The sequence below is a fragment of the Ammospiza caudacuta genome, chromosome 1 (genome assembly GCF_027887145.1).
Source record: "Ammospiza caudacuta isolate bAmmCau1 chromosome 1, bAmmCau1.pri, whole genome shotgun sequence".
Taxonomy (NCBI): domain Eukaryota; kingdom Metazoa; phylum Chordata; class Aves; order Passeriformes; family Passerellidae; genus Ammospiza; species Ammospiza caudacuta.
The window spans coordinates 21361299-21375167 of NC_080593.1; the positions used below are offsets into that span (position 1 = coordinate 21361299).

The following is a 13869-nucleotide window of genomic DNA, read 5'->3' on the forward strand; positions in this document are numbered from 1 at the left end:
GGATCATTTTTCTTTACACAGGTATTTAATTAAATCTAAACATTTGTTATGCTTTCATGGCAAATTATCCCTCTTGATTAACCATTCTAAATCATTGGTTATTGTGATATGAAACAAGCACAATAACTTCTCTTAAACTGCGGTAGATGCTCTTAGGTATTTTGTTAGATATTCCTCAAGATAAAATAGATCACAACATTGTTGCAGCAGGTGGCACAGGAACATCCTTTTAGATGAGGATTTTCAAGTTTTATATTTCCAATCCAAACTGAAGTTGAAGAATTCCTGCATTACTGTAGCTGCACACATCATCCCTGTGCCTTCATTGCGCTTTATTGTAGGACTGTCATTTTATATTACATGAGGGGTGAATTCAGTTTAAAAAGAGGATGCTTTCTTTTTTTGTCTTCTTGTCCATGACAGGCGCATGTGGAGGGTCTGTAACAACTGAAGAAACACCTTCATTCCTCTTCTCACCAAGCTGGCCACAGAATTACAGAAATTTTGAGGACTGTATGTGGCTTATCAGAGCTCCTGGATCCACTGTGGAACTCAATATCCTGGCACTAGACATAGAATCTCACAGCTCATGCAACTACGACAAACTTATTATCAAAGATGGTGAGAAGCCAATCTTGCCCTACCCTGTCACGGTGCAGTAGAGACCCAAGGTCCAAATACCTCAAATTCTCATCTCCACTGAGCCTAATCAATCTAGATAGCAACAGGAACATGCCCTAAAACAGTACTCTTCCTCTATTTTGAGACATTCTTCTAGTTAAAATAAAATTAACAAAGTCTAGCAAAATATTTGGTGATCTATAAAAGTATTTCTGAATCTGTAAGGGGTTAAAGGTCTTGAAAAGCACCTTCCTGAAAGTGTGAGCCACAGCAACAGGCAGGCACACATGGACTAATTCAGTTGTAGCACTAATTTGTTATTTTCATCCCAGGAGACAACAGCCTTTCCCCAGTACTGGCTACTGTGTGTGGACGAGAACCTCCTGGGCCAATAAGATCAACTGGAGAAGCAATGTTCCTCCACTTCACTTCGGATGCCAGCATCACTGGAGCTGGCTTTAATGCCTCTTATCACAAAAGTAAGACTCATTTCTCTTCTCCCCCAGATAAATGTCTGCCTTGCTGCTAGCAATGGGGTAAGAGAGTCTGGCATTGTTAAGAGCTGTCTACAGTTTAATTAATTATATACACATCTAATTATTCGCCTCTCATGAATATGTGTTAATAAATTTCTTACTCTACAAAGCTAAAATTTGCTGTTTTCCCAGCAATATAATGCAACAAAGCATGATTCAACCTGACCAGTCACTTCTCAAAAGAAAGAAAAGCATTTGCCTAAGTTTATAACAGCTCAGCTGAAGGGTGAAAGAATGCTTAGCTAAGAGAAAGAAATAAATGACTCAAAGCAGAAAGAGGCAAATGCAGGAATCTGTATAAATTCTATCAGGAATGTCAGCAATTTCCAGCAACAGTCCTCCCACATGAACTCAGGAATGATGACAGATTCCTGAATGGGCTGAGGCACCAAGAAAGTGTTTGGGCAACAGTGACAAGTGGGGAAGGTTTTCTGACTGGCAGCTGGAGTAGATGGCAGTGCTTTGGTCCATGGCTAGAAGCAATGTCCTCAGACAGGGTAATGATAAACTCATGCTGTGGGAGGTCCTGGACATTGCTGCCTGCTGATTCATCTGCTAAGTCTGAGAACAGTCTCACGGTCAGGATTTTGGTGTGTCATCTTGAAATCTATAAGCTTGTGATTTGGGAGATCATTCATCATGTGCCCCTCAGCTCTTCAAACACTCATTCCAAAATTTATTTTAACCCATCACATGTTTTTGGAGACAGGGTTTTTCTCAAAATGAATAGGTGAATAGTTGACACTTTTGGGGTTTTTCTCTTTGCTTCAACTTTTATCTTTTTTTTATTTTTTAGGTTGTGGAGGCTATTTGCACACAGGCAGGGGTGTGATAACATCCCCCAACTACCCTCAAAACTATTCTCCTGATCTAAATTGTTCCTGGCATGTAGTGGTAGCCACTGGATCTATCATTGCTGTTCATTTTGAACAGCCTTTCCAGATTCAGAGTGAGGACACTTCCTGCACCCTTGGAGATTACGTAGAGGTGAGGTTATTGGCTGGGTCACCAAATCCTCAAAGCTGTTAAAGCTACTGAATCTTACAGATTTACTTGTCAGTAGAGCAGCTCAAAATGTCATGGGGTGCAACTGCCAAAAGAGAAATACCAAAGATATTTCTCTCTATCTCACTCTCTCTCTCTTTTTTATTAATGTACATTAATTAATCACTAGTTTATTAATTTCCCCTGTGGCTGGAAGCATTAAGATGGTGTGTGCACAAAGTTTACATTCCAGGGCTGTTTGCTTGAGTAACATTAGCAATTTCTGTTTTAGCTGAAGAATGGGTTAGATAATGCAGCCCCACCTTTGGTGTCTGCCAGAGGGAATGGACGTTTTTGTGGAAGCAGCCCCGTCTCCACCATGTACACCACAGACAATCAGCTCTTTGTCCACTTCACTTCTGACAGCAGCAATGAGGGTCAAGGATTCAAACTGAGATATGAGGCTAAGAGTCTAGGTAAGTCTAAGTAACAAACTTAAATTCTGTAATTTATACATATGTAACTCGGAGTTTGTCCTCTTAAAGGATATTTTTGTTCAAAGTCACAACCCTGGTAAAATCAGATGTCTGCAAAAATGTCCTGTAGTGCATAATTTCTGATCTGACACTCAGATTTCTCCTTTTTAAAGAGTATCAGGCTCAGGTCACAGAACCTGAAAATATTAAAGATAGATTAAGAAAAAAAGTGAGAAATAAAAAAGAGACCCTTTAGTAGGGAAGTAGCACCTACAGTTAGGAAGAGATGTAAAAATTCATACAGGAAAGGAAAGTCTCCTGGAAACAAGAACTTTATTTTGAACATTTAGTACCCCATGCAAGCACTACATGAAGTCAGGAGCTTTTCAGGGTAGTGTGTCTAGAAAGGTGCCAACATTTCTCACAAGTTTTACTCCCAGCTGAGAAAATAAAATTAATTGCCAAAGCTAACTTCTTTGAAAGAATGAACAAAATAGACACCAGGTCCCAGGAGGAAATCACAAACTTGGCATTTGCAGTTATCCCACTGTGTTCATGACAGATGCCAGTTGGCACACCTGGAGACCTGTTAAACAGAGTATCTAAACAACCAAGGCAACCTGTCAATCAGCTCAAATCTTCAAGTGCTTGATTTTGGCCTATTTTTCCCTGCTGCCCCAAAGAATTAGCATTACTTCAGAGAATTCATGAGGAGAATAGGTGAAGCTGTGCAATAGCATTTCTACCACTTCTATTCATGGAACCTGAGTAAAGCCCCAGGTTAACCGGTACTGCTAGAATGTAGAGGAGTTTAGGACAAAAAGGTTCTAGTCAAAATAAAGATATTTTTGTCAGGTAAAGGACCTGAACAAACATTCATGTTTGCTCTGACTGGCATTCCTCACACATTCATTATTATCTCAGACATTTCAGTTCTTGAAAAGTAGAAGTTGGGAATGATTTACAGATATATTGATGGGTCTGACTAATGGGCTTCCTAGCTCTTGGGAATTGGCATAGTAACAAGGCAAGAAATACGTTTTTCGCTTGTTTTATAAGCAATCCAAGGAAGAAGTAATAGCAGTTCAGTTCAGGACCCTGAATATTTGGAAATGAGGATGACTAGGTAAGCAGGAGCACAGGAGTATAGGATTCTACTGCGTTAAAATGCTTTTCCACAGCAAGCAATAGAATGCATTTGTTTTTTTATGTGACTGCATGACATCAAAAGGAAACTCTGTTGGAATATTGTGATAAGTCATTTTTTGATGCCTCACTCATTTCCTTTTCATGTTGTTTTTTACTGGTGATCTTTTCATTCCCAGCCTGTGGAGGGAACATTTATATCAGTGATTTCAACCCCAGTGGATACACATCTTCCCCCAACTACCCGAGCAATTACCCTCCGCATGCTGACTGTGTCTGGACCATCACTGCTCCCAATGGACATGCAGTAGAGCTGCAGTTTGAAGATCAGTTTTACATTGAACCTTCACCAAAGTATACATCCACATTGTTTTGCCTATTTTTCTTCAGAGACTCCATTCTGACTTTTCTTTCTCTGTTACTTTCTCTAATTCCTCCCAGAGGACAAACACTTCTATATTTAAAGTCAAATGGTGTTAAGAAATTTTTGAGAGATCACTGACGCTATCAGGTCTTTGGCTTACATTCCTAGGACGTTGCTATGCATAAAAGAAACTAGTATGACAGAAAAAGTGGAAACATCCATGATACAAGGGTGCTTTCTGTAAAATCTGTGCTCCAGAGTTCTTTCATATTCAGATTTTCAGTATTTTGGACTCTTGGGTGCTTTTAAAGCCAATGGATTCCCACCATGACACTTTGCCTCCCTCCTCCATTGCCTGGCAGCTGGTTTGCAATGGGTCTACACATTTTGCACTCCCTGCCTGGACCATAAAAAAAGGTTGTTTTCCAGCTGATGTAGCTTCATTGGTAGGGGCTGTAAGAAAAAGGTGAGCCTGTGAAACCATATCCAGGAAAAATGGCAAAGGATTGAGAATCCCAAAGGTGTCCTTTCTGGCATCCAGGACAACTGCACCATTCTGAAGGCAAAGCTTATATTTAAGATATTTTGGGTCTTTGTATGCCCACCTAATTAGAACCCAGAATTGAATTTTTGTTCCCTTAATCTGTCTTCTTGTTGTCCCTTAATTCAACACCTCTCAGTGAGACTAATAGGGAATATCTGCTGAATCTGAATCCTGCCAATAAAATGTATTTAAGATGATCACAACTACTTCACCAGTGTTGTTCATATCCCCACCCAGAATTTGCTCCTGTCCGATCTGATCTGATCACAGACTGAGTTCTAGATGAATCGTTTTCAATGTTTCTTGCACTTCTTTTGATTCAATTATTACATAACTGCAATAGATTATGATCTTGTTGTTTCTGTCCTGGTTACACTGCATGGAAACCAATCTAATTCACTACAGCTTCATGTCTTTGTGCACATACTGGAATGATTTTGAACCACCGCTGCTATACACTGAAAATAAAATTGTCTCCTCTTCCAGCTGCACTTCCAGTTACCTGGAGCTGCGCAGCGGCGCCGACTCCAGTGCCCCCCTCATTGCCAGGCTCTGTGGAGGTTTGAGGCCCAGCTCACAGAGATCCTCAGGAGCCGTCATGTACCTAAGGTTCAGGTCTGACAACAGTGCCACACACGTGGGATTCAATGCTAAATACTCCATTGGTAATGCTTGCATTTGTCATTTTCTATGATTTTAAAGATTTTTGTTTCAAGTGTTAGACTTCTGTAATAGGGCTTAAATCAGACCTGTGGGATGGGCTGACAGGAAGATGCCTCTTTCAGTTACTATTGGAGCTAAGGCTTCAGAATATCAGCATGTTCTGCACCTGGAAAGAGCTGAAAATTAGGGGAATATTAATAGGAAAGAGCTCATAGACCAGCAGCAGTAGCAGAAACAACCACTGGATAACCACTTGCCAAAGCCAATTGTCAAAGGAGCAGTAGGAAAAAGGTCAGTGTGGATAAAATCATGTAACATGGTTTGATTTTCAGCCTGCAAATTTAGTGTCACTTTCATGAGCAGGGTTCTGAAGGGGAGTGTGAAGATCCGCTGAGAATTGGTGGTAGAATAACAAATTAGGAGCGTCTCTATGTAAATGTAAATAGATCTATAAAAAAGCTGCTAGATAAACAGGGGCAGCATAATAATGGACTGGAAAAGGAATGAGCTATGAAAACCATTATTTGCTATCTGGGAAAGAAATACTTTAGTTACTTCTTCTCAAGCTGCACAAACAGAGTTAGAATGCACTAGAAAAACATTTAAATTCAAGAAAAAATAGTCCTTGATCAAATTCAGAATTATGATACTTTTTTTGTTTTGATTATGTTAATAATCTTCAAAGAATAACAGCCATTACATTAGTGTCATGTATATAGGAAATCTTAGGACTGTTAATTTCTCAAAGGCAAAGTAGTGAACTGTATTTTTTAATACAGAATTTTGCTCATTGCATTAGATCTGAAACACTAAAGCCAAAATAGAGTGCTATCATATTTCTGAATGTGAAAACTGAAGAAGCTTACATATTAGTAGGCTTCTTATTAGTATATGAAGCCATAATTTACATTTAACTGTAACAAATTTACAGTATCTTAGCTGAATGTCAGTCATCCTGAAACAAACCACTAATGACTCACAGAACTGGCATTATGAACACAACTGTTACTGCCATGGAAAGATCGTAACTAACAGACACAGAATCCACTAAAAAAAAAATCCACCTGGGAATATTGTTTCATAGAATCATAAAATATCCTGATTTGGAAAGGAACCACAAGGATAATCAAGGTCCAGCTCCTGGATCTACACATGACCACCAGAGTCACACCATGTGCCTGTAAGCACATGTTTGCTGTATGCCTTGCTACAAACTTAGGTTTGCAGGTACAGCAGAGAAATGAGTGTTCAGAGAGATACAATTAAAAATTAATAGCTGTTTTACACACTGTGCAGTGATTACTCACTAAGGCATCACAAAGAGTGAGTAGGAAGGGATGAAAGGAAAAAGGAATCTGAACTACAACTGTTGACTCAAACCAGAAGTCAACTTTTGTCTGTCAGAAAAAATTGAGATCCACACTTAGCAAGTTTCATTTCTTTTTAATTTACCAGTTACATGTTTACAAGGTTTTCTGGTAAATATGGGCATAGATAGAGATTAGATTGAAAACTGTGAGTTTATTCAAATTATAAGAGATACAAAAGAGAGGAAGGGATGTTTGCAATGGCAAGGTGTGTGTGGGTATGGGGGGGAGGGGATGTGAAAAAAAATAAAACATAACAGCAACCAGGACTGATTGAATTAGATTGAGAACATGGAAGATTTTTAATTGGAAGGTAATTCCTGTCTTATTACCACAGTTAGAGAACAAGTCAGTTGTACCTTACCTGTAAGTCTTATTTATGAGAAAGATCATCTCTGTGATGTTCTTTAGTCAACCAAATAATATTCTTCCTTTTGCAGCTCCCTGTGGTGGGACAGTGATAGGACAAAGTGGTATCATTGAGAGCACGGGGTATCCTGACCTTCATTATCAAGACAACCTGCTGTGTGAATGGTTTCTGCAGGGTCCCTGGGGCCACTATCTTACCATCAGACTAGAAGGCCTGGACATCCAAAGCTCTGCTGGGTGCACAAATGACTTCGTGGAGATCCGAGAATACAACACTTCTGGTCTGAGAATTATTTCAGTGTTTGTCTTCCCCTCCCTAGTACTACTAGGAAACCTCATCTGAGGTTCCTGAAAGCATTTCCCTTTGAGTATAAAGTGAGCCTTTTCAATGTGCAGTGTTTTATTGTCTGCCTTTCTTGATGGTGCAAAGTCAGGCAAACAACACCCTTCTATTTGCCAACAATAACTCGACTCCACTAGTTTACTCCTGCCTTTCCAGTTGAATTGGAAAGTGACCTTCAGTATAAATATAAATAATATATTTATATAAATTTCTCTTTCTCTATGTGATTTTTGCAGGAAATTTGTTGGGCAGGTACTGTGGTAACACTCTCCCTGATGCTGTGGACACCTCTGACAGTTTTGCTTATGTCAAGTTTGTCACTGATGGATCAGTCAATGCCCGGGGATTCAGACTGCGCTTTGATTCCAGTACTGAAGGTTGGATTTGTAGGGTTCAAATCTATTCTCAGGGAGCAACTTATACCATAGACCAAAGTCATATATGTCTCAGTCTTGCCACAATGAGAGGCTTGCATCATCTGGCATCAAAGCCTGTGGGTCACCCAGGCTTCTGAAGGGAGCCCTTCAGAGAAGGAAATATTAACAATTAGACTAAAAGGAGTTGCTGTGGTCAGTTAATACTCAGCTGCTTTTATGACTGAGTGATACAGACTGGCAGGAACTTGGCTGTTTAGACAAACATATGGACAGAGTAGGGGAATCAAATCCTCTCAAGATCTCTTTTTCTCACAAAACTGATTTTTTTTTTTTTTTTTTTTTTTTGCTACAATTCTATAAGCAATGCTTTAGTCTGAGAAGTGTACCAATATTTGGATCTTTCAGAATGTGGTGGGGATCTTACTGCACCTGTTGGAACATTTACTTCACCCAACTACCCTAACCTCTACCCCCATAACCGGGTGTGTGAATGGAGGATCACAGTGGGAGAAGGGCGACGTGTCACCCTCACCATTAATGACATGAAAACTGAAGAGCACTGGAGCTGCTCATCAGATTATGTGGCTGTGAGTATTGGGTGTAGAGCCAGAAGATGCTCTTCCTAATCCCTTTGTGGAGAATTAATGGATGTAATAAAGCTGAAAGGTCACTCACAGGTCTATATATGGTTTTTAGACAAATCGTAATTTAATCTGGGGAAAGCAGATAAATGAGAGAAAGTTACCACTGTGGAGCATCTAAACTCATCTCCTTATTGTGGAGTATGGAAATTTTGATATTGTGGTCCAGGCAGAGTAAAAGGATTCAAGGAATCACTTTTGTTGTCTTTTTATCAATTATGAAAAAAATATTGGGTTTTTGAAAGCTTTCAATGTCTCTTTTCTGGGCAAACAAAATCCATCAGTCAGTCCCAGGTTTTATTGACTTAAGGAATATCTACTGCTGTTGTTACTGTTTGCTGTCTATTAATAAAAGAAGTAGAAAAAGACAGAGATTGCAGCAAATGGCTGCTCTGAATTAAAGATGGAGAAACCCCAAGAAACTTTACTTGTATATCACTCTCCACCTTGAAAAAAAGGTAGATATTGGTTACTTTACCATGTTTATTTTTGATTTCTGGTTATTTAGTGAAAAAAAATTCAAGCCTGGCACACAGACCTGGACCTGGTCAGATGCCTCAAAATATGATTCCTCTGAAATTGCAGGAATGTGAAGTAGAGTTTAGCTTCCCACTTCCTCAGATAAGCAGTGCAAACACAGGAATTAACTGTAGGATGATCAGAAGCCAATCCAAGTACAAGCATGGGGGTCTGAAGTAGCTATTCATCCCTTGAGGTTTGTAGATGATGTTTCCCTTGTTTTTCTTCACAGATGCTTTAGACAAACCTTTGGCAGCTGGCTTTTTATCAGATAATGATCTCTTAAAGGAAAATTTTTCCTGCTGACTTTTCTGCCTTCAATACTCTAATATATTCCAAGTCTCAGTGGGAAATGTAATTTCTGCCTTGCTTGCACTGCAGAGTAGAAAGAAGGAAATTAATTCCAAGGCTAAAGGGTGCATGAAGAAACGGAGCAAAATATCCCTGGATCATCAAAAAGTGAAATGTTTGAAATAATCAGAAATGCACACCAGCACTCAGTGTGTTGGAGAATATTTCGATAAAGCTCATGTTGGCTTTAAAAAGAATACAGATTATGATTTGAAATGAAATTAATATGATCAGTAGCTGGCATTATTAAATGATTGAATATATAAATATTGTGCTAAACCGCAGTGGTCTTCTCAATAAAAATATTTCAATTTCTGTTTGAAAAAGGAGAGAGGGAGAGAGGGAGAGAATATGTTTGTATTTCACTAAAATAAGCAAGTTATTTTGATGTTTACTTCAGTGCCTCATCCACTCAAGGCCATGAAAGTTTCTTCCAAGGTTTGGGTAGATGTGAGAACTAACCCCTTGTGAGGGACATCAGTGAATTTTGTATTAAAGGGTGCAAACACTCTTAAATTACACAGGAGATGCTCATAAGACTGTATATTGGTGTCATAAGAGTTTATTTTGACTCCACAGGTTTACAATGGCCTTGGGCAAAACTCTCCCCAGCTGGCCAAGCTGTGTGGGGAGGTGAATCCAGGCACGGAGGTGAAATCCAGTGGAAACACAATGAAAGTCATTTTGGTGACAGATATATCCCGTGCAGCCAGAGGCTTCAGTGTCTCATACACCTCTAGTGAAGATGCAGGTAGCGTATGTTTTTTACTTGAGTGATGATCTCTGGTAAGTCATTTCATAGCTAGAGTACTGGCACACGTAAAACAAAATTACCTAAACAGATAACAAATCTCTGATACCTTTTTTTGTTTTCATCTCTGGATGGGAATGGATATTTATCTTTAATTAGCTGAAAGAACTTGAAAAAAATTGGAGAATCTCTGTGAGCAATGGACTTCATGTGGCTTTGTACAGATGACAGTACCTGATGTCCCTACTGATTTATTTTTTTTGTACAGAGTCTTGAGTAAGAGATGGTCTGAAGTGGCCTTATTCCATGAAAAGTTTCAGAAAGCATAGTGCTATAGACAAATTGAATAATTCAAGTGCTTCCTTATTACTCAGGGGGGTAATTAATTTATTGTAGCTTGTGAAAGAGTGCAGCTAACCTACTTTTGCAAGCTCAGCCTCCAGAGAGGAGGCAGCTGGCACAGCCTTACTACTACAGCCTTGAGCCTTTTGAACTTATTTTCCAGCTCCCACCCCAAGCATCCTATTACGGCATTGAGGGTATCTTCCATGAAATTTTTTCTCTTGAGCCTAGAATTGGGTAATGAGTAGCGCTGAGCAATACTGAACTGAAGCTGTAGTGAGATTTTATAAAAATATTAAATAATGCCTGTTATATTGATAGTGTTGCTGAAATATTTTATTTGATCCTATAAATAATTGTTCTTTGCTTTAAATGTGTGTTTTTAAAGACTTGCCAATAAATTCCAGGGAAACAGAGAGGAATTCTCTTCTACAGAGCAGTAAGTTATACAAAAGTTAGAAGATGGAAAAGGTTTTGATCTAATCAGCATGTGCTTTCTGATGTGAGCATACCTGAATGAAGAGGGGCAGGATTTCTCCTCATACAAGAATCATTACTTCTTTTAAATAAGCCATATTTTGTTTCTGCAGTTTGTGGTGGAATCCTGATGGCACACACAGGTGGGGATTTCTCTTCTCCTGGTTATGATGGCATCGGAAATTACACAAGTAACCTGAACTGTGAATGGATCATTGAAAATCCCTCTCACTACAATTCATCCATTTATATATCTTTTGAGGATTTCCACTTGGAACATCACCAGAACTGCCAGTATGACCACCTAGAGCTACGAATAGGTTTGTATGTTCAGCAGGGGAATGGATGAAGCCTGTCAAAATTCTGATTGTACAACTCTGTGCCAAATCTCATTCATATATATTTGAAGGGAGTGTCTGTTGTAGAATCTGTTCATTTGAAAGTGTTCAAATCCTGCCTTCCATGTTGCATCCATGATAAGAAATGGGATTTCACTACCAGAGGAATGGATGCATGGATTTGGTTCTTTCAGGGGAGAAAATGGAAAACTAGATAGACATTTTGGAGACAACTAGTTTTGCTATTTGCAATACACACCTGACTCTCTTTACATGGGACAATATGAATTTCGCTTCATTTGCCTTGAGAGATGGCATTTGCAGTCATGAAAATAATTTGGTCCACTCCCCATTCTCTCTCAGGTCCTGAAATATCTCCAGGGACAGCAGGAATGGAGTAAAGAGTGTTTGAATTATTCATAGCCTCTGGACTGCATACCCACTTCACATCCATTTTTATGTTCTATAAGATGACTCTTCAAAAAGAAATACTTATTTCCAGTGAGAATATGTTGCAAAACACAAACTAAAGCATTTTAAATGAAAAAAAAAAATCACAGGATTATTGCACCAGTGGTATCCCTGCATATTTGAACATCTTTATCCACAAGAGCAAGCAACTGGAAATGTCACATGAAAGTCACTCAGCTAATGCCAAATGTAGTATGAAAGCTGCAGTTGTCTTCATAGAAAGGCTGTACCTGTGAGTCCCAGAGACAGCAGGTTTTAATTTACCAGGAAATGCTTTCTGAAACATGTGAAAAGGCTGAGAGCAGGAATCTGTCCCATCCTTATTTGCACTCATTTGAGCAAGAGCTTTTGGTTGTATAGCATTGGTTTGTCCTGTGTAGAGCCACACCCTGCATAGCTGTGTAGCCTAGCAGTTCTCTTCCATGTATGCACTGGAGCTGGGAAATAATAGAAAAAACTCAGAGAAAGAAACAGTAAAATATATTTGCTTTGTTACTCATCCATTCCTGCTGCTCTCACTTTATCATGAACCTCAGGCCTCCAGGCAATACAATCAAAGAAAATTGAAAGAAAAAATTGTAGTCTTGTTTTGTTCTACACAGTTTTGTCATCTAAATACCAGTGCCCATTTCAGCACCACTAATGGACCTCCAGTTTCACAGCTAGCCTGGTGGCAAAAGCAGAATGTCTTGATTCATCTGTGCATGCTGACAAGTAACGTTTAATGAGATGCAGTAGTGCAGAATGCCCCTAACTCAGGCAGGTGCTGTTTAAGACTCTTGACACAGCAGATGCATAGTTAGGGAAAGGTCCAATTCTACTTTAAGTTACCCGAGACCCCAAATTTTGCTGAGATGTGCAAAATTCTTTTGTGATGCCTGTACAACAGACTTCATGGCACTCAAATAAAAAATTTAAAAGCAGAATTTATTGTAATTCAATGACTAATATTTAAGCTAAATAGATAAAATAAGTATTTCAAATTTTTTAGAGTAAGATATTAGGGTATTAGATTATCATGCAAATGCATGTAGGTTGTACATGGTCATACAGCTGAGCTACATATTGCTCCAGTGAAATATATTCCTAACTTTTGGCTTTTCTGGAAGACTCTTCATTTTGTCTTTCAGACCATTCCCTTCGGTTTGAATGAAATGTTACAGCACAATATTTCTGTTTTCTTTTTCTGTTTATCAACAGCCTAGATCTCTGGCCAGCTGGCCATGCATGAAAGCAATGATTGGTATCACTTTTCACACTGTAGAGACTGAGTAACCTGAGTGACATCTGTCACATAGTTAATCACCTTATAAAATGTACAAAAATGAAAATGTATTTCATATACTAATGCTAAAAGTAGTTATTACTACTTTTTCCTGAACACAATTTATCATCAATGTTTTCTGCTTGTACAGCTCAATATAATTATTAGTGCATGTTATCAAGAGAGTTTGTACCATCTCTCTGTGTAATTTGCATGATAGAATTTTATTATATGTCCCTTTTCCTCCTTGTACTTCAAGGCATTTCAAATGGTGGCTGTGTCACTTGCATATGATGGAAATGTGAATTTACTCAACCAACCCATGATTTGGAATAACTCTGAAAAGGCTTTGAAGAGCCTCCAAAATTTTCCCCTCTTGCTCTACTGCCTTCTTCCCAAGAATGGCCAGCCACTTAGTACAGAGCTAGGAGTTGCTTTTGAATGAAGACTTTTAAGACCAGCAAGCTGCTATTATTAGAGAAATGAACTTAGGAATGGCATTGCTTGGATGTCATAAGGAACACTATTACTCTTACTTTCTTCCTTCTGGGAATTTTTCAGTAATAAACAGAAACTGCTTTTAGCAATGTGATAGATAGGGGTTCACCAGCTTGAGCAAACCTTCAGTGTCACTCAAGTACAGTGGCCTGTGTTATGCTCTCCTATTAGGCTTCAAGGATTTCAGCAAATGCTGTCTTGTTTTTGTTTTTTGTTTTTTTTTTTTTGTTTTTTTGGGTTTTTTTTGACCATACAGAGAACTATATGCTGAGTTCACAGGGAAAGAAATGCCCACTATTAATACAGTGATAACAGTTTGTTCACGGATGGTGCACATCCCTATACAGAAAACTCAATGTCCCTGTTGACTTTAGTGAGGATGTCACAAAAAAAAAGGTTCAGTAGCTGTCCATGTGATATGGTCCTT

At 38.8% G+C, this 13869-nt stretch overlaps 1 protein-coding gene across 1 annotated transcript in view; it reads left to right on the forward strand.

Annotated features, from left to right (window-relative positions):
* The window catches only part of CUBN (cubilin), a 143091-nt gene that overhangs the window by 91035 nt on the left and 38187 nt on the right, over window positions 1–13869 (forward strand). The window contains 11 exon segments of the mRNA XM_058808268.1: window positions 424–621; window positions 954–1100; window positions 1954–2144; window positions 2434–2617; window positions 3943–4117; window positions 5158–5336; window positions 7142–7351; window positions 7650–7790; window positions 8196–8377; window positions 9881–10052; window positions 10985–11191. Coding sequence (XP_058664251.1) covers window positions 424–621; window positions 954–1100; window positions 1954–2144; window positions 2434–2617; window positions 3943–4117; window positions 5158–5336; window positions 7142–7351; window positions 7650–7790; window positions 8196–8377; window positions 9881–10052; window positions 10985–11191 — 1986 coding nt within the window.